Source organism: Marmota monax, unplaced genomic scaffold, assembly GCF_021218885.2.
Source record: "Marmota monax isolate L192 unplaced genomic scaffold, Marmota_monax_Labrador192_F-V1.1 WCK01_AAM20220418_F8-fsc00168, whole genome shotgun sequence".
Classification (NCBI taxonomy): Eukaryota; Metazoa; Chordata; class Mammalia; order Rodentia; family Sciuridae; genus Marmota; species Marmota monax.
Genome location: NW_026692492.1, coordinates 2,293,106 through 2,316,491, shown reverse-complemented (window position 1 = coordinate 2,316,491; position 23,386 = coordinate 2,293,106). Strand labels below are relative to the sequence as shown.

Here is a 23,386-nt window from a genome sequence, read left to right as displayed (position 1 = left end):
ACCTTAAATAAATACAACATCATGAATTAATCAAGTATTAATAATGTGCTGGCCATGAGATACCAATTCTTAAGCAAAGACAAATTTTAATAGAGTAAATTCATGTGACTGCATTACGTGTGCCAAAGACTTCATATGCCCTTCATTCCTTCATAGGCAGATCACATCTCACTATGGACCCGAATGCTACAAGCATGAAGAATGTGAAGAGAAGCCATGTGAATTGAAACAATACAGAAAATCTCTGGTTTCTCTCAAAAGTGTTCACACACAAATGTTAACACAAACTGGAGATGGACCCTATGAAAGTACAGTATGTGGGAAAGTCATCAGTTGTTTGAATGACATTCAAAGGCATGAAGATTCTCATACTGGGTGGCAACCTGATGAATGTCAACAATGTGATGAAGCCTCATCTTCTCCCACAGATGTTCAAAGACACACAAAAACACATAGGGGAGGTAAAGCTTTTCAATGTGAGGTATGTGGGAAAGCCTTTCATTCCCCCACTTTATTTAGAAAACATGAAAGAACTCATTCTGGAATGAAACCCCATGAGTGTAAAGAAGGTGGTAAAACCTTGGTTTCACCCACAAGTCTTCACAGTCACATGATCACGCACACTGGGAAAGAACTTTTTAAATGTAATGTATGTGGGAAAGACTTTGCTTACCGAAGTTTATTTAGAATACATCAGAGAAAACATACTAGAGAGAAACCCTATGAAAGTCAACAATGTGGAAAAGCCTACACTACTTTGTCTTACCTTCAGATGCATGAACAAATCCATACTGATGAGAAGACCAATGAATGCCAACAATATGGAAAAGTCTTCACTACTTCTTTATCCCTTGACAGACATGGACGAACGCATACTGGAGAGAAGCCCTATCGATGTCAACAATGTGGAAAAGCCTACACTACTTCATCTTACCTTCGGATACATGAACAAATCCATGCTGGAGAGAAGCCCAATGAATGCCAACAATGTGAAAAAGTCTTCACTACTTCTTCTTCCCTTCACAAACATGAACGGACGCATACTGGAGAGAAGCCCTATGAATGTAAGCAGTGTGGCAAAGCCTTCACTCAGTCCACTCACCTTCACTCACATGAAAAAACTCATACTGGGGAGAAGCCCTATGAATGTCAACAATGTGGGAAAGCCTTCAGTACTTCTTCCTACCTTCAGATACATGTGCGGACTCATAGTGGGGAGAAGCCCTATGAATGTAAGCAGTGTGGGAAAGCTTTTGCTCAATCGTCTAACCTTCACTCACATAAAAAAACTCATATGAAAAAGAAACCCTATGAATGTCAACAATGTGGGAAAGTCTGCACTAGTTTGTGTTACCTTCAGAGACATGAACAAATCCATACTGGAATGAAGACCAATGAATGCCAACAATGTGGAAAAGTCTTCACTACTTCTGCTTCCCTTCACAGACATGAACGGACGCATACTGGAGAGAAGCCCTATGAATGTAAGCAGTGTGGGAAAGCCTTTAGTACTTCTTCCTACCTTCAGATACATGTGCGGACTCATAGTGGGGAGAAGCCCTATGCATGTCAACAATGTGGGAAAGCCTTCAGTACTTCTTCCTACCTTCAGATACATGTGCGGACTCATAGTGGGGAGAAGCCCTATGAATGTAAGCAGTGTGGCAAAGCTTTTGCTCAATTGTCTAACCTTCACTCACATAAAAAAACTCATACGAAAAAGAAAACCTATGAATGTCAACAATGTGGGAAAGCCTGCACTAGTTTGTCTTACCTTCAGAGACATGAACAAATCCATACTGGAGAGAAGACCAATGAATGCCAACAATGTGGAAAAGTCTTCACTACTTCTTCTTCCCTTCACAGACATGAACGAACGCATACTGGAGAGAGGCCCTATCAATGTCAAAAATGTGGAAAAGCCTACAGTACTTCATCTTACCTTAAGATACATGAACAAATCCATGCTGGAGAGAAGCCCAATGAATGCCAACAATGTGGAAAAGTCTTCACTACTTCTTTTTCCCTTCACCAACATGAACGAACTCATACTAGCGAGAAGCCCTATGAATGTAAGCAGTGTGGCAAAGCCTTCAGTACTTCTTCCTACCTTCAGATACATGTGCGGACTCATAGTGGGGAGAAGCCCAATGAATGTCAACAATGTGGGAAAGCCTTCAGTACTTCTTCCTACCTTCAGATACATAAGCGGACTCATACTGGGGAGAAGCCCTATGAATGTAAGCAGTGTGGCAAAGCCTTCACTATGTCCTCTAAACTTCATAGACATGAAAAAACTCATACTGGGGAGAAGCCCTATGAATGTCAACAATGTGGGAAAGCCTTCAGTACTTCTTCCTACCTTCAGATACATAAACGGATGCATACTGGAGAGAAGCCCTTTGAATGTATGCAGTGTGGCAAAGCTTTTGCTCTATCGTCTAGCCTTCACTCACATAAAAAAACTCATACAAAAAAGAAACCCTATGAATGTCAACAATGTGGGAAAGTCTTCACTACTTCTTCTAACCTTCACAGACATGAACAAAGGCATACTGGAGAGAAGCCTTATGAATATCAACAATGTGCAGAACCCCTTGGCACATCCAGTAAACCTCATATACATGGAAGAATTCATGCAGAAGAGAAGCCTAATGAATACCAACAATGTGGAAAAGTCTTTTTCTTGGTCTTTCTTTCACAGACATGAAGGGACTCACACTCAAGAGAAACCCTATCAATGTATGCAGTCTGCCAAAGCTTTCACTCAGTCCTCTCATGTTTGCTCACATGAATGAACTCATACTGGAGAGAAGCCCTATGAATGTCAACAATGGGGAAAAGCCGTTGTTATATCCCATCAGCTTCACTTACATGAACAAACTCATATTGCAAAGAAATTGTACTGATGAAAACAATTGGCAAAGCCTTCTTTTATTACTGTTCTTCTCATCAACATATTGGAAGTTTACTGGAGAAAAATTCTTTAAATGTGAAATGTGGTGGATCAATATTTCTTGTCCCCTTCAAACACACTGCTCACTCTGCTGAATATTGTACTGGGGATTGTACTGCAGATTTGGTCTGGTGGCCCTCTACCACTGAGACACATCCTCATTCTTTTTTATATTTTTAATTTTGAGACAGAGACTTGCTGAGTTCCTTAGGGTTTTTCTAAAATGCTGAGGCTGGCCTCAAACTTGTGATCCTTCAGCCTAAGCCTCCCAAGTCACTGGGATTAAAGGCATACATCACCACATCTGGCTGAATAACTGTTTAAATGTGAAAAAATATGGCAAATCATTCCATTTTCCCTGTTGTCTTCAAAGCCATTTCCCTCACTGGAAAACAAACACTCTGAATGGGAACGATTTGCTCTACTCTATCAGCTTCATGTTCTAGACCTATTTTTCTTCTCTTTTATGAAAATTCTCATGGAGAGAAGCCCTATGAATGTTAAAAATGTGGGAAATCTTTTAATTTTTGCAGTTTATTTTGACTACTAGAAAGATTCTTTTGGAAAGATTCATGCCAAAATGAATAAATCCTACGCAAGTAAGAAATACAAAGGGCTCAGATGTTTTAGTTTTGTTCAGTTGTATTAAAAAAAATACTGTAGAAAATCCTGTGGATAAGCCATGTTGGGCAGTACTTAATTTTGACAGTTTTATTCAAAGACATAAAACGATTTACATCTGGGCTGGTGATGTGGCTCAAGCGGTAGCGGGCTCGCCTGACATTCATGTGGCCCGGGTTCGATCCTTAGAACCACATACAAAGATGTTGTGTCCGCCTAAAACTTAAAAATAAATAAATAAATAAATATTTTAAAATTTTTTTTAAAAAGGATTTACATCTGGGAAAACCCATCTGCTAGTTATCTATTTATTTATTTTGGATAAAGAAATTGCAGCAGAATCATTACAATTCTCATTACACATATATACCACAATTATTCATCTCTGTATATAAAGAATTTTTACACCCAATTCATGTCTTTATACATGTACTTTGTATAATGATGTCCATTACATTCCACCGTCCTTGATAATCCTCTGTCCCCTCCTTTTCCCTCCCAGTCCTCTTCCCTATCTAGAATTCATCTAATCCTTCCATGCTCCCCCTATGTACCCCCTATGAGTCAGCCTCCTTATATCAGAGAAAACATTCAGCATTTGTTTTTTGGGGATTGACTAACTTCACTTAGCATTATCTTCTCCAGTGCCATCTATTTACCTGCAGATGCCATGATTTTATTTTCTTTTTTATTGCTGATTAAACTTCCATTTTGTATACAAGGCACTTTTTTTTAATCCATTCATCCTCTGAAGGGCATCTAGGTTGACTCCACAGTTTAGCTCTTGTGAATTTTGCTGCTATAAACATTGATGTGGCTGTGTCCCTGTAGTATGGTGTTTTTAAGTTCTTTGGGTATAGTCTGAGGAGAGGGATTGCTTGGTCAAATGGTGGTTTCATTCCCAGATTTCCAAGGAATCTCTACACTGCTTTCCAAATTGGCTGCACCAATTTGAAGTCCCACCAGCAAGGTAAGAGGGTACCTTTTCCCCCGCATCCTCACCAACACTTATTGTTGTTTGTCTTCATAATAGCTGTCATTCTGACTGGAGTGAGGTGATAGGTTAGAGAAGTTTTGATTTGCATTTCTCTAATTGCTAGAGAGGATAAGCATTTTTTCTTATACAGGTTGATTGATTGTATATTCTCTTCTGAGAAGTGTCTGTTCATGTCCTTGGCCCATTTGTTGATTGGATTATTTGTTTTTTTGTTGTTGCTTAGCTTTTCGAGTTCTTTATATACAATAGAGATTAGTGCTCTGTCTGATGTGTGAGGGGTAAAAACTTGTTCCCAGGGTGTAGGCTTTCTGTTCACCTCACAAATTGTTTCTTTTGCTCAGAAGAAACTTTAAAAAGTTCCATCCCATTATTCATTGTTGGTTTTAATTCTTGGGCTATAGGAAGTTGCGGCCTAATCCCACATGATGAATATTACAGACTACAAGATAATTGTAATTTTCTGGGTTAGTGTCTGTGTCCTCTATTCTGTTCCATTGGTCTACCAGTCTGTTTTGGTGCCAACACCATGCTGTTTTTGCTACTATTTCTATGTAGTATAGTTTAAGATCTGGTATAGAGATGCCACCTACTTCAGTCTAAGGATTGTTTTAGCTATTCTTCATGTCTTATGTTTCCAGATGAATTTCATGATTGCTTTTTCTATTTGTATGAGGAATGCCTGGGGGATTTTGATGGGAATTGCATTATATCTGTATAATGCTTTTGGTAGTATGGTCATTTTGATCATATTATTTCTGCCTATCCAAAAGCAAGTTAGATGTTTTCATCTTCTGAGGTCTTCTTTGATTTCTCTCTTTATGGTTCTGTAGTTTTCATTGTATAGATCTTTTACTTCTTTCATTAAGTTGATTCTCAAGTATTTTTTTTTGATGATATTGTGAATTGGGTAGTCTTTCTCATTTCCTTCTCAGAGTCTTTGTCACTGATATACAGAAATCCTTTGATTTATGAGTGTTGATTTTATGTCCTGCTACTTTGCTTAATTCATTTACCAGTTCTAGAATTTTTCTGGTGGAGTTTTTTGGTTCTTCTAGATATAGAATCATATCATCAGCAAATAGTGCCAATTTAAGTTCTTCTTTTCCTATACATATCCCTTTGATTCCTTTCATTTGTCTAATTGCTCTGGCCAGCATTTCAAGAACTATGTTGAATAGAAGTGGTGAAAGAGGGCAGCCCTGTTTTGTTCCAGTTTTTAGAGAAAATGCTGTTAATTTTTCTCTGTTTAGAATGATGTTGTCTTGAGGCTTAGCATAGATAGCCTTTACGATGTTGAGATATGTTACTGTTATCCCTAGTTGTTCTAGTGTCTTGAACATAAAGCGGTGCTGTACTTTGTCAATTTTTTTTTCTGCACCTATTGAGATGATAATATGATTCTTATCTTTGGGTCTATTGATGTCATAAATTACGTTTATAGATTTGCATAAGTTGAACCAATCTTGCATCTCTAGGATGAATCCCACTTAATCATATTGCACAATCTTGGTAAGCTCTGTTTTCTATTTTATCACTTGATATTGGTCTGTTTCAATTGTGTATGTCTTCCTGATTCAATCTGGGCAGATCGTATGACTTAAGAAATTTGTTGGTAACTTCAATGTCTTCTATTATCCTCTGTATTTCTGTCATATCTGTTGTAATATTATTATTTACATCATGTATACGGGTAATTTGAGTTCTTTCTCTCTCTCTCATTCTCTTTTTTAGCATGGCTAAGGGTCTGTCAATTTTATTTATTTTTTGAAAGAACCAACTTTTTTGTCCATATTGTCAACTGTTTCTTTTGTTTCCATTTTATTGATTTCAGCTCTAATTTTAATTATTTTTTCCCTTCTACTGCTTTTGCTGCTGGTTTGTTCCTCTTTTTTTAGGGCTGTGAGAGGTAGTGTGAGGTCATTTATTTGTTAACTTTTTTTTTCTTTGAAAGAATGAACTCCATGCAATGAATTTTCCTCTTAGTACTGCTTTTACAGTGTCTCAGATTTCCATTGGTTGTTTCTCTGTTCTTATTTACCCCTAAGAAATTTTCAATCCCCTCCTTGATTCCTTCTGCAATGCATTGTTTATTCAGTAGCCTATTTTTAGTCTCCAGTGTTGGAGAAATTTTTACTTTTTCTTTTGTTTTTGATTTCCAATTCCATTTAATTATGATCTGATGAAATGTATGGTAGTGTCTCTACTTTTTTATATTTGCTAAGAGTTGCTTTGTGGCATAGTGTATGGTCTATTTTAGAGAAGGATCCATGTGCTACTGAGAAGAAGGTGTTTCTGTTTGATGCAGGTTGAAATACTCTATATGTGTCAGTTAAGTCTAAATTATTGATTATGTTATTGAGTTTTATAGTTTTTTCATTCAATTTTTGTTTGGAAGATCTGTCCAGTGGTGATAGAGGTGTAGTTAACTTCACCCAAGATTATTGTGTTGTGGTCAATTTGACTCTTGAACTTGAGAAGAGTTTGTTTGAACATAGCTGCACCATTGTTTGGGGCATATATATTTATGATTGTTACATCTTCTTGGTGTATGGTTCCCTTGAGCAATATGTAATGTCCATCTTTATCCCTTTTCATTCCCTTTGACAAGTCTCCTTTATTTGATATGAGTATGAAAAACCCTGGCTTACTTGTGCAGTCCATGTGAGTGGTATGGTTTTTCCCTACCTTACACCTTCAGTCAGTGTATGTCTTTTTCTATCAGATGAGCGTCCTGGAGGCAGCATCTTGTTGGGTCTTTTTTTTGTTTGTTTGTTTTTAATCCAGTCTGCTAGCTTATGTCTTGTGATTGGTGAGTTTAATCCATCAGCTTTCAGGGTTATTATTGAGACATGGTTTGTATTTCCAGCCATATTTGTTTATTTTTGTTATTTAACTTGACTTGATTTTCTTCTTTGATTAGTTTTTTCTTGGGGGTACTACCTTCCTCTTTTGATTTTCATTGTTATTTTTCTTTTCCTCTTCATGGAATATTTTTCCAATGATGTTTTGTAGTGCTGGTTTTCTAGCTATACATTCTTTTTTACTTTTGTTTATCATGGAAGGAATTTATTTCATCTTGAAATCTAAAGCTTACTTTTGCTGGATTCAAGATTCTTGCTTGGCACCCATTTTCTTTCAGCTTGATAGATGTTGTTCCAGGATCTTCTAGCTTTTCGGGTCTGTGATGAAAAAATCTGTCATTATCGCAACTGATTTTCCCCTATATATAATCTGATTCCTTTCTCTCATGGCTTTTAAAATTCTCTCCCTATCCCGTATGGTGAGCATTTTTATTATTGTGTGCCTTGGTATGGATCTGTTTTGATTTTGTACATTTGGCATCCTGTAGCCTCTTCAATTTGGATTTCCAATCCATTCTTCATGTTTTGAAAGTTTTCTGATATTATTTCATTGAATAGATCCTTGATTCCTTTGGTTTGGTCCTCTATGCTTCCCTCTATCCCAATAACTCCCAAATTTGGCTTTTTATGCTATCCCATTTTCTTGAATGTTCTGCTCCTGTTTCCTTACCATTTTCACTCTATGGTCTATGTTCCTTTCAAGATTATATATTTTATCTTCATTGTCTGATGTCCTATCTTCCCTGTGGTCTTCTCTGTTCGTGATGCTTTCATTTGAGCTTTGAGTTTAGTTTATTATTTCTTTCATTTCAAGAATTTCTGTTTGTTTCTTTGCTTTAGAACCTCTGTCTCCCTGTTGAGGTGATCTTTTACTTCTTGGATTTGCTTATGTAGCTGATTATAGAAGTGATCTTTTACTGCTTGTCTTTGCTCTCTTATATCTTCTTGGAGTTCACAGGACATTAAAACCATGTATATCCTGAAATCTTTCTGTGTCCATTTTTCTGCTGTAGCTGCCAATGATTCTAATCATGTGTTGTCTTGATTTGTTTGGGCACTTTCTTCCCTTGTCTTTTCATGTTACTTGTGCGTCTTCCTTTCCAGCTCTGTGGTTCTGAGGTGCTATTGTTTTTACCCTATAGATTTGTAGTGCTCTTGTAGGTTTGCAAGATCCCTCCTTTGTGGGGAAGGACGATGTTAACAGATCCCAATATCAACAATACCTTACGTATAAACTATTTGTTGTTATAAAGACATTTACAGTTTAGTCTCAATGTCCAGAAATGTTGGATTCAATTATTATTTAAAATATAGTCAGTAGTTTTGTTAAAAGGTTTACAGTCTCTGGTGGTGGACAATGAACTGGGGATCTGGCAGGATGATATGTGGCTCAGAGGGAGTTCCCATCTGCCAGCCATGCTCACCAAATACGGGGAGAAAGGTGATCCAAGATGGAGCCGGTCTGCTTCCAGCGCTGGGGTGTCCAGTGATGTGGGGGGAGCTTGGTGATGGCCTTGTGCTGTGGGTAGGTAGCAGCTGAGTGGCCTGTGTGGGAATGGGGTGCAGCATGGAGTTCTGCAGAGGGGCTGAGAGGTGTTTCTGCTGAGCCACTCAAGAGCTGCTTTTGGCTAGAGCTGCGGGCTTTGGGCCTTGAGTCCAGAGTCTTACTCGAACGCTGAGGCTCTGAGTGTATTTTCACGCTCTCTGAAATCCTGTATTCCGATGAGGTGAGACCTAGGCCACGGAACAACACAGGATGCTGCCTGTCTCTGGCCCACCATCTTGAATGTCCCCCCTTCTGGTCTTGACACGATATGGTACCCTTTCAACTGTCAAGGCCTCTTTAAACAGCACGGAAGACCTCAAACTGGAGAAAAGCCTTGTATGTAGAAATGTGGTAAGACATTCCTTGTTTCAGATCTAGTTGGACTTGTTCAGATTTGAGGGAATATTTTGTATTATTTTATTATTATTATTATTATTATTTCAACCCAGAGGTGCTGAACCACTGAGACACATCCTAGTCTTTTTTATTTTATTTTTATTTTTTTTCCAATTTTGAGACATGGTCTCACTTGGTTGCTTAGGTCCTAAGTGGCTGAGGCTGGCTTTGAACTTGTGATCCTGCTGCCTCAGCCTGATGTAGTCTTCGCTGCCTTCAGCAACCATGCTCTTTTGAGAAAACAACTGTGGGAGATTGAAAAGTGTATGTGCCTTCATTCTGGCTATTCACAGGTGACAAAAATGCACCCTAGAGTGGATGTAAGGATGGCATCAGTGTGAAGATGTGAAAGCAAGGTTAAATCTCTGTTATTGTTAAATTCAACTTTTTTTTTTTTTGTATTTTAAGTTCTTTGCATCTTTTGATATAACATAATCTTATATATACTGTGCATTTTTGTGTGTGCAAAAATGTTAGTTGCATTGACTTTTAGTCTCAGCATTTAAATACTTTTTTAGAGTTTTTATCTCTCTCCTTCCATTAAGTACATTTTCTCTTATAGTGTCCATTTTTTTTTTTTTTTTTTTTTAGTAAAGGCTTTATCAGATTTAAAACTCAGGTCTCATAATTTGAAAACTTTTTCTATATGGAATTCTGATATTTTTTCTATATGGAATTCTGATATTTTCTGTGTCCTCAAATATTGTATGACTTTTACATATGTTTTGATAAAATAAAAATTGAGAGAGGTTTTAGAGAAATAATTACCAGGGTCAGAGAATGGAGAAGAGAAAAGGAACATTACCATCATTATATCTGGAGTCTTTAAGCACTGAGCCTCATCCCTAGAACTTTTTAATTTTTTGTTTATTTTTTTGTTTGTTTCATAGAGGATCTTGCTAAGTTCTTCTTAAGGGCCTCCATTTCTTGCTGAGGCTGGGTTGAAACTTGTGATCCTCCTGCTGTGGCCACTGGGATATCAGACATATGCTACCATGCTCAGCTCCTGGGTGTTTCCTGAATCCCTGATGTAAATCGAAATGTGCTTTGTTTGTGTCAAGTTTCCAGGTGTCACCAATTCAGATGCCAGAATTACTTCTTCATGTCTTTCTGTATGTTAACGTCCCTCAAGCTCTAAGATTCCAAAATGATGCTGATCATCATAAGAACATTAACTCACACCTTCCAAATTATTATTAGTTCAGTTGAACTAAACTGGAGTTGACTTGGAAGATGTATATTAGATAATTTACGTTGAAAACAGGGGTGGAAGAACTATTTCAATATTTAAGGAAACCAATTATCCATTTCTATTAAGAGCTCATGATATAATGAACTTCAGTTACTATTCCCTTTCATGCACCAGGCACCAGAAAAGCACTTTAGCAGGGTCACAGAGGCTATCAGAAATGCCCTGGTGCTCATGTGAGGGTTTTCCAGAGCAGCAAGTCACATTAAAAAACACCTGGGAGGTGTGAGTTGTGCCACCCGCACATGCACACTCACACCCACGTGCACACACATGTACAGGATCAAGTCACCCTTTTCTCTACATACACTCCCTAGTGCAGTGCTTTCATCCTCACTGTGTCATGCAACTATTGATTTCTTTGACTTTTCTCACAATGTTGCTGCCCACTATTCCTTCTCAAAAATCAATTGTTATTTCCTGACTTCCCAATTTAATTCAGAAGTTTCAGACACATTGTGTGTGTTAGTTGAGGCCTCTCCACTCCAGCCTTGTATACAGATTAGTGAAATATCTCTTCTTTCCTCCTTTTCTCCCTTTGTTATTTCAGACATTACCCAGGAGGGCTCCACCACTGATCTTCACCCTAACCATGTTAATGGTTATTTTTTAAGAGAGTGTGGCTGGCCTTGAACTTGTAGTCACCTTGCCTCAGCCTCCTACAGCTGGGACCATAGGCATGTGCCCTTGTGTGCCCTGCAGCTGATCTCTTCCTTTTCCTTGATGCCTTCTTGGCCTGCTGATGACTAAGTCTCATGTGTTGTGTTGTACATAGGCAAGTTAAAGAGCATTATAAAATCTTGTAGTTTGTATGTATTGTTTGGAGAGGCTCCTTCTCAAAATATACTTTGCCCTATTATTAATGGAGTTTATTTCTTTTCTTTTCCTTGTGCCAGGGACCCAATCCTGCCTTGTGTATGCTAGGTAGGCGCTCTAGCACTGAGCACTCCCCTAGCTCAGGTGGTGAGTTTGCCGCTGCTGTGTGTGTGGACCCACTACTGTTCCCATCAGCAGATGCAGCTCTGCAGGTGTATCCTCATGTTTGTAGCTTGTCCCGTTTTGTCTTAAACTTCTTTTACAGCACTGAATTTTAAATCCAACTCAGCTTTTCTCCCCATGATTAATCCTTGGATGGAGTAAGCCAGAAAACCCAGGCTGGATTTCTCTCTGTGTTTGGGGTACTGTCATACATAGGTGACTGCATGACCCATATGATTCTGCAACATGCACACTCAGAAAAATGAGAGATGATATCCCATCTATGTATGATATATCAAAGTGCATAAATGCATTCTATAGTCATATATAAGTAACTGAAAGAAATAAAATAAATATAAAACAACAAATCCAGGTGCAATGGCTCATGCCTTCATTCCAATGGCTCAGGAGGCTGAGGCAGGAGGACTGTGAGCTCAAAGCCAGCCTCAGACATAGTGAGACAGTAAACAACTCAGTGAGCCCCAGTCTCTAATAAAGTACAAACTATAGCTGTGGAGGTGGCTCAGTGGTTGAGGGCCCCTGAGTTCAATTCACAGGACACCCCCCATTCCAAAAAAAAAAAAAAAAAAGGAAATGAAAAAAACCTAAGGAAGAAGGGTATGATACCAGTGTTGTTGGGCACAGCGTCACACAGCTATAATTCCAGTGGCCAAGCAGGCTGAGGGAGAGGGATCACAAACCTAGACAGCCTCAACTTAGTGAGGCCCTAAGGAACTTAGCAAGATCTGTGTCACAATAAAAAATCAAAAGGTCTGGGGATGTTGCTCAGTGGTTGTGCTCCCCAGGCTCAATCCCCAGCCCCAAATAATAATGATATAAAAATGGATTTAGTCTTTCCTCTTCATTTGCATTGCTCTCATCTTCCTAATGGCTCTAATTCACAACCTGTCCCTGATCCTTCTCACCCTCCTGGATGTCCGCCTCCACACACCTCTCTATTTCCTGGTGTACTGGCTGTCCCTCACTGATCTGCGTGACATCTCCTTATGTTTGCATTCATTGGAATCCCTTTTTTCTGTGGTCAAGTACTTCTTGCTCTCTGCTTTATGGCCTTGGGACAGGGAAGAAGAATGTCTTCTCCCTCTGCAGCACCGCCTCACTGTGGTGACCTTCCACTCAGCACCCTTTGCTCTCACCCCCAGCCATGATCCTTCTGGTCTTCAGCAGGGAACAAGGTTCTGCCTGTCTTCCACACCACCCTCACCCAATGCTCAACTCCATCTTCTACAACCTGAGGAACATGGAGGAGACGTCGAGGCCCTGAGCAGATGGACCCAGAGGTCTGTTCTGTGTGATATAGATAAAAGGTCTGCCCCTTTCCCCGGGACTTAGGTGCAAGTCCATTAAGCATTGCGTAGGAACTGAAAATATTATCTTATACCAAGAGTGTGGAGACTAAAAACCATCTACAATCAAATAAACTGCTCAGGTCTGTACAAAATTGTCTTCTGAATGTGTGGAATTTAAATATGATTTTAGCATCCTGCTTCCCTGTGAACCAGAGACAGCCCCACACCAGGACCCCAACATGAGGCATCCCTCATGGGAGCAGAGAGGTGCCCTGACTGGGGTTCCCTATTCACCCCATGGTGGCTCCACAGTTCAACATCAGACACATATAGGTTTGAGGCTGCCACTCCCACAAAACTGGGATGTCACAGCTTCAATCAAGGGACGACAATAAGGACCTGGTAAGAAGGTCTCCAAGGTCCCTGTGGGCCTTGCTACACCTGTGTCTCCTCTTCACTATTATTCTTTACACAGAATATCTTTATATTTTGGGATATTATTCTTTAAATAGGTGTTTCTTAATTGTCCTTTTAAAATTATGATTAAAATTACTTCCCAGTGTAGGGAACAGTATACAAGTCTTACAATGTTTCACGGACTATAGGTCCAGTTACAGAATGTATATAATACCAATGAATTTCTAACAATGTTTGTAAGTTTTATTGCTCAAAACTCACATATGGCTTTAATGTGGAGAACATTTTGAATATAATGTTTTCTCAAATCCCACAAACATCCAATGAACAGAAATGATATGCAAGAATCAGCAGCAATCATTGCAATTACTGATATCTTTGAATCAATTAAATTTGCTCTCCAATGAGAAGTGTCAAAATTGGAATTTAAGTCAGCATTTTAAAACACTTATTGTTTGATCAAGGTTGTATAAATTTGATTCATTATAAATTGGTCCTTGATCAAACAGCACAAATTGTAGGTATAAGCTTAATATTTTAATAAGTTCTGTCATGTCAGAATGTGGAGAAAAAGCTTACATCAGCATAATAAAATCAGGGAAATAGGGTAGAATATCCTAGAATTGATTGTTGAAATATATATAGTCAGTCCAGTTATACATAAATCTGTTTCTCAATTGTTTTGACCTTTCCATGTCATCTGTCTAGATAATTATATTAATATTTTCATCATGAAAACTTAGAATATAAAGACCTTTCCATTTATCTGAAGATGATTTCTTTCTTTTTAGGACCTCCTAGTAGAGATCCTTTTATTTCTGTCACTTAGGGCTAGATAATCATACTAGTAAACATGTCTGTTTCCTCTCTGTAGAAACATCTTCGTTTTCTTCTATAAAAATCTTTCTTTTTGTTTTACTTTGGGTCAATTTTTATAAATCTTAGAGTCTAAACAAATTACTTATTGTACCTTGATAAGAATTGTGTCAGTGAAAGTATAGTTAAAGCTGTTGGACATTTCTGTTGACAGAATCATATCTATTGATCATCTTATAAAAATTGGTACAGTAAATTGATAACTAGAGATTGCTTGATGGTTGTATATCTCTTGAAATAGATATTTTATAATAAAATACATTCATCTTAAATATCTGTACTATAAAATGCAGAGCATGAGATAGATGCATGTATAAGAAATATAACTGAAGTGTTTTCTTTTGAAAAACGATTAGAAAAAATAGATACATATTAATTAAAAAATCAGACATATATGTCAATTATTTTATGAATTAAGGACTCTAGATTATCCAAATAACTGGAAAGATATGCATTCATAATAAAAATATAACTTGCTGTTATATAACCACGGAATTTTAACGTGAGCCTCATTAAATCATGTGGCTCTTAAAAGTATTTGGGCCCATTTATTTTACTTTGGACTAGTAGTGCACTCATTCTATTTGCATGTCACGTGATGTGGTTAAAAAAATCCCTGTGTATGCATTTGTTTGTTTATTGTAATTATGTAGTCAGGAAGGAGAAGAAGGATTTCTTGGTCATCACAGAAACATTGTGAGAAAAGATCTCAGATGCTGGCTTTGATGTCTGAGGGGTGCAAAACGCATTCCCAAGATCTCCAAAATTGTAAGAAGACTATGTTTGTGACCTCTCATCAACGGAACATTATTTAGTAATATTACTATGAAGAGCAAAAAGAAGCACTGTAAAGCAAGCTGTTCACACACACACACACACACACACACACACACACACACACACAGTTATTTAGCTTCAGAGCGAGTCAGGCTTAGGGCTGCAACAGAGAAGCCTGTGGAGTCAGATTTTGCCTGAAAGAGATCTCTTGCCAACAAGGAGTGGTAAGGCCTGCACAGCTCTCTTGTGTCTTCTAACTAAGATGTCTAGGGTAGGAATGGGTAGGGGTTCATCTCCTGAGATAATTGTGATATCAGGAAGCAGTAATGCCAGAACGCAACCACCAGTCCAATTTGCTGGGAGCCTGGGAAAAGCTAAATTTCCACCACACATAAAGACTGTACCATTAGGGGGACAAATGGGCGGAGTAGGTGAGGAGTAATTCTTTACTAATGAGCAGTTTCCAAAGGAAGAGACTCCAACATCAACATCATAGGTATTATTTTGCATCATGCCCAGAAGGCATGACATAAAACCACCTAGAGGCTGCACCTTAAAGGGTAGCCCAGATTGACATGTGTTGTCATCATCAATGGTATAATTGATGGGAACCGCCAATGGCATGACTGCACCTGCCGTCATGCAGAGCCAGCAATCACCAGCAAGGGTAGGGTTGGAACTGTTAAGTAAAGAAAAGGTAGTTTCTAGGATATCTAATGTATTGGCATCTAAATCAGGAAACTGGGATTTGGGCAATATCAAGGGGTGGTATGTAGGCTTAGGGATCTCCGGCTTTAAAAGCTTAATCACCTGAAGGTGTTTGATAGCATCAGTGGGTCCCCCTCCATCAGAGATTCCGATGGGGGCCTGCATGGGCCAGCAGGAGGGTTTACCCACGACGCCCTCACATCCCGCCTCCGTTAACCGAGTCGTGATGTCTTCCCCTCCCCGGTCACCAAGAAAAGGAATATAATTATAAGTGGTCCCCCATTTTCCACGGGTGTTAGTTAGGATGGCCTCAAAATACTGTTTTCCTTGATTATTAACACAAATTGAGGCCGATGTATAACAGGAGATGTGCATTGCCGGGGTGTAATGACAAGTGGCGGGACAGCTTCCAAGAGTCTCGGTCGGATTAGGGACAACAAGTCCGGGCTTATTAACACATACCCATTTTGGTTGCTTAAATCCTCCGATGTTTTCATTGAGTTCAGCCGCCATGTAAGCTACTTTAGTCCCACAATCAATGCTCTGGATATAACCAGAGGGGGCCGAGTGCCGGGGCCCTCCCTTACACTCGCAAGGGGCTCCAAAAAGATATTCATGAATATTCCCAGGTGGGGGGTCAAGCCCTCCTTCAACAAACCTGTCCAGAAGGAATGCCACAAGCGGGGTCCAGCTCATGAGGTGTGTCTCGGCACTCACTTGAAGGGGTGAGAACAACAGCGGCAGGATCAGCCATCTTGGGAACTTCATTTTGTCTTGAATTTTCATTCACCGGTTTGGTGCAGCGCTCCGGGATCCAAATGGGCTTCTCAGTTCCTGGGGGAAAAACACATACAGCTCCCCTCACTCTAGCTAAGAGTGGAGCCGGGGGTTGCCACTTTCCGGTGGATAAATCTTTCCACCTTATTTGAGCATCTTTTACAGTGGGAGAGGAAAAGTGGCGTTGTGCAGCCGTGCGCCCTCCAGTGTCAGTGAGTAAAAAATTTAAAGTAAATAGGGTTATGCTTAGAAGTGCTTGTGGTCCCTGACAATTCCGGTATATCTCCCCCTCTTGTTTTTTGTAAATAAGTTTTTAAATATTGATAGGCTCGTTCCACGATAGCTTGTCCCTGTGGATTATAAGGGATTCCAGTCTTATGATTAATTTCCCATTGGGTGCAAAACTGTTGAACCGCCTGGCTTACATATGCGGGACCATTATCGGTTTTGTGGCATCGTGGGGTGCCCATGGAGGAAAAGGCTTTTAGAAGATGACTGATTACGTCCTTAGCCTTCTCTCCAGTATGTAAGGTGGCAAAAATGAAGCCAGAATATGTGTCAGTGGAAACATGTATAAAGGAGAGCTTACCAAAGCTAGGGAAGTGTGTAACATCAGTTTGCCAGACATCATTAGGTTGTAGTCCTCTTGGATTAACTCCAAGGGAAGGAGAATGAATAAATGGTGCACAGGTTGGACATAATGAGACAATCTGTAAAGCTTGGTCTCATGAACATCCTGTGTGGAAGCGTAAAGACTGTGCATTTAAATGAAATTTGTTATGGAATTGTAAGGCCTTATCATATTCGGTCGTCACACAGGAAAGGCCGACAGCATGAGTAGCAGCGTCTGCTTTTGCGTTGCCCTCTGACAAAGGTCCAGGGAGCCCTGAATGGCTTCAGATGTGGCCAATGTATAAAGGATCTCGTCTAGCCCAAATGAGAAGCTGAACTACCTGTAGTTGTTCTGTGATGGTGGATTGCTTTCCAATATATGATGCTGTTTCTATGACTAGAGCCAGATTGGCTACATACAAGCTGTCAGTATATACATTAAGAGGAATAGAACTATAGACTTTGAGAGCTATGATTAAAGCTTCAACTTCCGCCTTTTGGGCCGACTGACCTGACACAGGTTATCGGAGAATTTGAGATCCATCAAAAACGACGGCAAATCCATTTTTGGCCCCATCTGTATATACAGTTTGGGCCTTTGGAATAGGTTCCCTTTTCATAATCTTTGGGAAGATAATGGGACACCTTTTAAAGCCCTCCAAAAGTCTATGTTTAGGGAAGTGATTATCAATCTGACCCTTGAAGCTGCACAGGAAAAGACACCAAAGGTCATGTTCTTGTTGTAACTTGTGTATCATATCTTGAGTGTAAGGTTGAATAAGTATGTCAAAGGTTTTTCCAAACAATGCATCACCCAAATATTTATCCTTCCAAATTAAGTTAATAACTAGCTCATAAAAGGGAGTCAATACCCGGGGGTTAGAATCCGGCAAGTGGACCCAATAAATGGGACCCGTTTGCCAGAACACTCCTGTGGGAGTAATTTTAGAAGGTAGAACTATAAATGACAAGGGCAGAGAATAATCTATCTGCGTAATCTGCATGTCCTGCAGAGCCTCTTCTATTAGCCTCAGTGCTCGTAAGGCTTCTGGTGTAGGTACTCTACACGACGTAGGAGAAGGATCTCCTCGCAAGAGGTCATACAGGGGTTTGAGCTCTCCAGTTGGAATATGAAAGGACAGGCGCAGCCACTGTATTTCTCCGAGGAATGTCTGCCACTGATGTAAAGTTTTGAGCTGATTTATCTGGAACTGGGGTCTCTGGGGAAAGATTCCTATGTTATTAATGATGTATCCCAAATAATTGTAAGGGTGTTGAAACTGCACCTTTTCGGGTGCTATGACCAGCCCTGTCCCTTTTAGAAGGGATTGGAGGACTTCATAAGATTGAAGAAGACTTTTTTTCTTGGGCCCTGCCAGTAAGATGTGATCCATATAATGAATGAGGTAGAGCTGTGGGAACTGCTGTCGAAAGGGTCGTAAAACCTCAGCTACAAAATATTGGCACATTGTAGGACTATTAGTCATCTCTTGAGGTAGGACGGTCCATTCATACCGTTGGTAAGGTTCCCTAAAGTTTGTGGAAGGCAAGGAAAAAGCGAAACGCTTTTGGTCTCGTGGGTCTAAGGGGATAGAGAAGAAACAATCTTTTAAATCTATGACAATAAGATGCCAATCCTTTGGGATCGCAGTAGGAAAGGGTAGCCCTGGTTGTAAGGGTCCCATGGGTTGCATAGTTTTATTAATAGCTCGTAGGTCCTGAAGAAGTCTCCACTTCCCAGACCCCTTTTGTATAACAAAAATAGGGGTATTCCAAGGGGGGGTAGAGGGCACCACGTGTCCTAACTCAAGCTGGTCTTGAACTAATAGGGAAGCGGCCTGTAATTTGTCCTTAGTTAGGGGCCACTGTTTTACCCACACAGGGTCATCTGATAACCAAGTAATGGACAGTGGAGGTGGCCACACTTCAGTGGCCCCTAGGATAAATTTCCCAGTCCTCTCCGGTCTCTTCCCCGCCGGGTAACCTGTTTTGTTGGATCCACGGGTGATATTTTGCCCTCATGTCTCTTTTCTAGTCCCCTTCCAGGGATCCATCCCATGTCTAGCATTGCATCATTAACAAAGTCATTATTTTCTTTTAAAGTCTGGGTAGTGAGAATAGCCCCCATTTGATGAAGCAAGTCCCTCCCCCAAAGATTCGTGGGGAGTCCAGTCACTACATAGGGCTGGAAATGGCCACTATGTTCTTCGCCATCTCTCCATTTTAAAAAGGAGGCACTTCTTTTTGGTCGGGTTTGTCCTATCCCCTGTAATATGGCTGAGGGACTCTGGAGGCGCCAGGCAGGTGGCCATTGTTTTTCAGAAATGACAGAGACATCTGTCCCCGTATCTAGTATTCCCTTGAAAGCCTTGTCCTGTATCTCAATGGTCAGGTTGGGACGCAAATCCAAATGAGCTACCCAAAAGGCCTGGGGAGTTCCAGTGAAACCAAAGCTGCCGTCGCCCCGGGACCCACGGAGGGTGTGCCCAGGAATGGAAACTAAGGGTAGCAGCAGCAATTGAGCTATACGCTCCCCGGGGGGAAGAATAACAATTCCTTGGGTAGCTTTTACTACTATCTTTATCTCTCCCTGATAATCAGCATCAACAACCCCTGTAAGAATCTTCAAGCCCCACTGAGTTGCGCTACCTCGTCCCAACACTAGTCCCACCGTCCCCTCTGGCAGGGGTCCAAAAACCCCAGTAGGCAGCATCTGAGGTCCCATTTGGGGAGTTAATACCGCTCGGGAGGTGGAACTGAGGTCCAGTCCTGCGCTTCCTGGTGTTCCCCTGGGGAGTTCCCAGATAGAAAGGGGTTGGTCAGTGGGAGGCGGCGGAGACGCCCACTCCCTGGGGCACTGTTCTGTCCCTGCACTGCCCCGTACACTTTGGCTTCTGGGGCCCGGGGCGGGCCCCTGCTCCCGTTTCCGAACGGTATTGGGTTACCCTGGATGTCAAATTTTGACCTGCACTCACTGCTCCAATGATTTCCTTTATGACATCTAGGACAAATTCTAGGCATCCCTCTGCCAGCACCCTCGCTCCTTTCCGGGCAGTTTCTCCTTATATGTCCCTCTTTCCCACACTTAAAACACCCCTTAGAGCGGGTTCCCCTGTTATCAGCTTTTTGCATTCCAGTCTTAAGGGCAGCAGCCAAAACCTGACCAGTAATATGAGGCCCATCTATATCTTTGCATGCTCGAATCATGTCATCTATACTTTTGGCCCGGGAGGACTTAATAGCATTTTGGCAGTAAGTGTTAGCGTTTTCATATGCCAGTTGTCTAATAAGTGGCATAGCCTGTTCCAGATTAGGGAATATTTTTCCTGCAGCCTGCATTAGGTGGGCTATAAAGTCTGAATAAGGTTCAGAGGGTCCTTGAGAGATCTTGGAAATTTTTGCTTCAGTCTTAGAAACGGGCAGGGCTTTCCAGGCATGGACTGCAGCTGAGGCTATTTGAGCATAAACACCTGGGTCGTAATTAATTTGTTGGCCTATGGTAGCATACTGCCCAGTTCCTGTCAACATTTCGGCGTTTCGCCGTTGATGGCCCACATTCAGGTTAATCTGAGCCAGCTCGCGGCACCTTTCATGATATTCACTTTTCCACAATAAGAAATCCCCTCCAGATAACACAGCCCTGCAAAGTTGCTGCCAATCATTGGGTATCAGTTGACTGGCTGAGAAAGACTCGAAGAGGGTCAATGTGAAAGGGGCATGAGGTCCATAATTAATGACCGCCTCCTTAAGCTGTTTTATGTCCTTGAAGGCTAGGGGGACATGGGCTCTGGCCGGCTGTCCATCAGCATCGGCGTTTTCAATCATTGGAAAAACCTGAGCCGCTCTAGAACCCCAGTGGACCCCCGCCCGTCTAGTAGGGGCGTCCTCATTCCAATCAGGATTATAGGGAGGATGTGCGGCAACTGAGGGGGCCCTAGGCACCCTCACATTTGCCCTTTTAAGGCGATGTTCTAATTCCTCTATCCCCCTTTCTAATCCCTCCTCTTCCTCAGAGAGAGAACTGAGGTCCTCAGGATCCTTTTTGGGCTTAGAAATCTGGAGGCGTTTCTTACCCCCTGAGCCCGAGTCCTCAAGAGGACCCTCATCCTTTAAGGATTCTGCCATTTGCTCTTCCTGCACCTGATTAAGGGCCTGTTCACATTCAGCAAGCTGATCCTTGATCTTTACTTTATCTGTTAATAAAGCATCCTTTACCAACCTCCATAAGGAAAAGGTGGCAACTGGGACACTGTCCGAGCCCCGGTCCCTCAATAATTTCTGAAGGTCATGCCTCACCAGGTCCCAGTCACTATTATTAAGAAATCCTCCTGTCAGAAACCAAGGACAAGCCTGGGCAATAATTTCAATGAATTCGGTTGCAGTCTTAGTTTTTATTCCTGTTCCTTGTGTATTTAACAGCTCATTCAGTTCGTTGGCCAGACGAACCTTCACTGTTGAGTTACCCATGGTACGTACCCTGTCTCTTTAAATTATCTTTAAACCAATCCTCCCCCTTCTTTCTTAGAAGGTGAGCCCCGTCCACTTACCCCTGCTTTCCGGATCTCGGTGGGAACCTCCAATTTCCGCGTCCGGCCAAGGGAGCCGAGTCCGGCGAGGGACGGCGAGGTTAAAAGACACACAGGACACCAAGGTTCTTCATCCAGGAGTCAATAATCTTTATTGCTAACACACCTTTTTTTATACCCCAAGCAGCAGAAGTGGAAAACTACCCAAAAGCAGGAGGGAGGGGGGAGAAACTTAGTTTCAACATCTATTATTGTCAGGTACTGAAACCTCCCTTAACAATAAGTCCATCAGACCAGAAAAGGTCAAGGCATTCCCGTGGGATACATATGTCTCAGACGGACAAGCAGGAACAGAAAAACCGCAAGTTCGCCATGGCCTTGTGAGCTGGCCACACTGGCATGCAGAACAAACTAGTGGAGGTAGGGCTCCAGGGGCCAGGGTGGACCTGCTGCCAACACTGTGGGATAATTTCTGTGGGCTCAACCTCTGAGCTAGATCCCCAACTCTCTTTATTTTATTTTAAGCTAGGATCTCCCTGTTTGTGAAGCCAGATTGAAAGATAGTAGTTTGTGTAGCTAGGTAAGTGGGGTCTAATATCAGGTCCAATATAAAAAATAATGCAATCTGATCTTAGCCTGGGAAACCAAGAAAACACTTGAGGAGTGAAATTTTCTTGTCCCCTTGGCCTTGGGCAAGTGCTAAATAATTGCTAATGAAGTAGCACCCAGTAAAACAGGGAGATGCTAATCAAACCACCCTAGGCTGTTCCTGCCCAGGTTTCTGCTCCCTGCCCCACCAGTCCACCGGTCTCCCACCCTTTGTCCTTCCCACCCATATCCCATACCATGTGCACAATAAAGGGAAACAAAGGACAGGAATGTTGGAGGACCAAAGAAGATCTTAGGTTTAAAAAGGAGAAGACCTCCTGAAAGGAAAGTGACCACAACACTCGGAGTGACCAAGAGATCTTTATTGCAGCAGTGCAACAAAGAGAAAAGAAAGAAGGAAAGAGAGAGAGAGAAAAGAGAAGAGATGAACAGGGAGAGAGCAAGAGCAAGAGAGAGACAGAGAGCGTGCATAAGAAAGATAAAGAGCAAGAGAGAGAGAGCAAGAGAGAAAGAGCAAGAGAGAGAGGGAGCAAGAGAGAGGGGGCCTGGCAGGAGGGAGTTTTTATAGCCCAAATCTAATAGGGCCTCTGGGTCTGCAAGCTGCCTTGTTGGCCCAAGGGGGGGTTAAGTGTTCAGCCTTGAGCAGGGTTGAATGTTCAGACTTGAGGCAAACAGGTGATAAAGGACCAGATAGAGCGGGGGTTTGAGTGCGTGGGCTATCTTGCAGCCAACATCTGTTCAGCCTGCCCTGCAGACAACACAGTTCAGCCTGCTCTGCACCCAACACCTCCCCCTTCCAGGGATTCTGCCTTTTGGGTCCCCTTCTTCCTGGGGTGGGGGGAGTCTTTTGTGCTTTCACTTATTAAAGCCTTCCACTTTCCACTCTCCACCTGCTTCTCTGGTGTTATACTGCAGGATTCGGGGGGAACAAGGACTCCTTATGAAGGACCTCAAAGCCCCAGGCCCAACATTAGGAAATCTAACCCCTGGGCCCTGAAGCTGCAGGATGCTCCCTTACACAACCCCCATGTCAAGACCCCTCCAGCAGCACCTAGCATTTCAAGTCCTGCACAATGCTACCACAAGATGCTCCATATAGATAACCCTAACGGTCAAACTTGAGGATGCAGGTTTAAAAACAGGAACTAAAAGGATAGGATGCAGGCTTAA

The 23,386-nt window shown here is 41.4% G+C and overlaps 1 protein-coding gene across 8 annotated transcripts in view; it reads left to right on the top strand.

Moving 5' to 3' along the window:
- Positions 1-23,386, top strand: part of LOC124092070 (zinc finger protein 709) — a 59,775-nt gene that overhangs the window by 13,031 nt on the left and 23,358 nt on the right. The window contains exon 3 of one of the 8 annotated variants that reach the window (XM_058579037.1): positions 157-9,943. The exons of 5 other annotated variants lie outside the window; for them this stretch is intronic. In XM_058579037.1, the coding sequence (XP_058435020.1) occupies positions 275-2,710 (2,436 nt within the window). In that variant the 5' untranslated portion in view covers positions 157-274 and the 3' untranslated portion in view covers positions 2,711-9,943. Of the gene's footprint in view, positions 1-156; positions 9,944-23,386 lie in introns of those variants that run through there. 2 more of the 8 variants (XM_058579036.1, XM_058579034.1) reach the window with 2 other exon arrangements.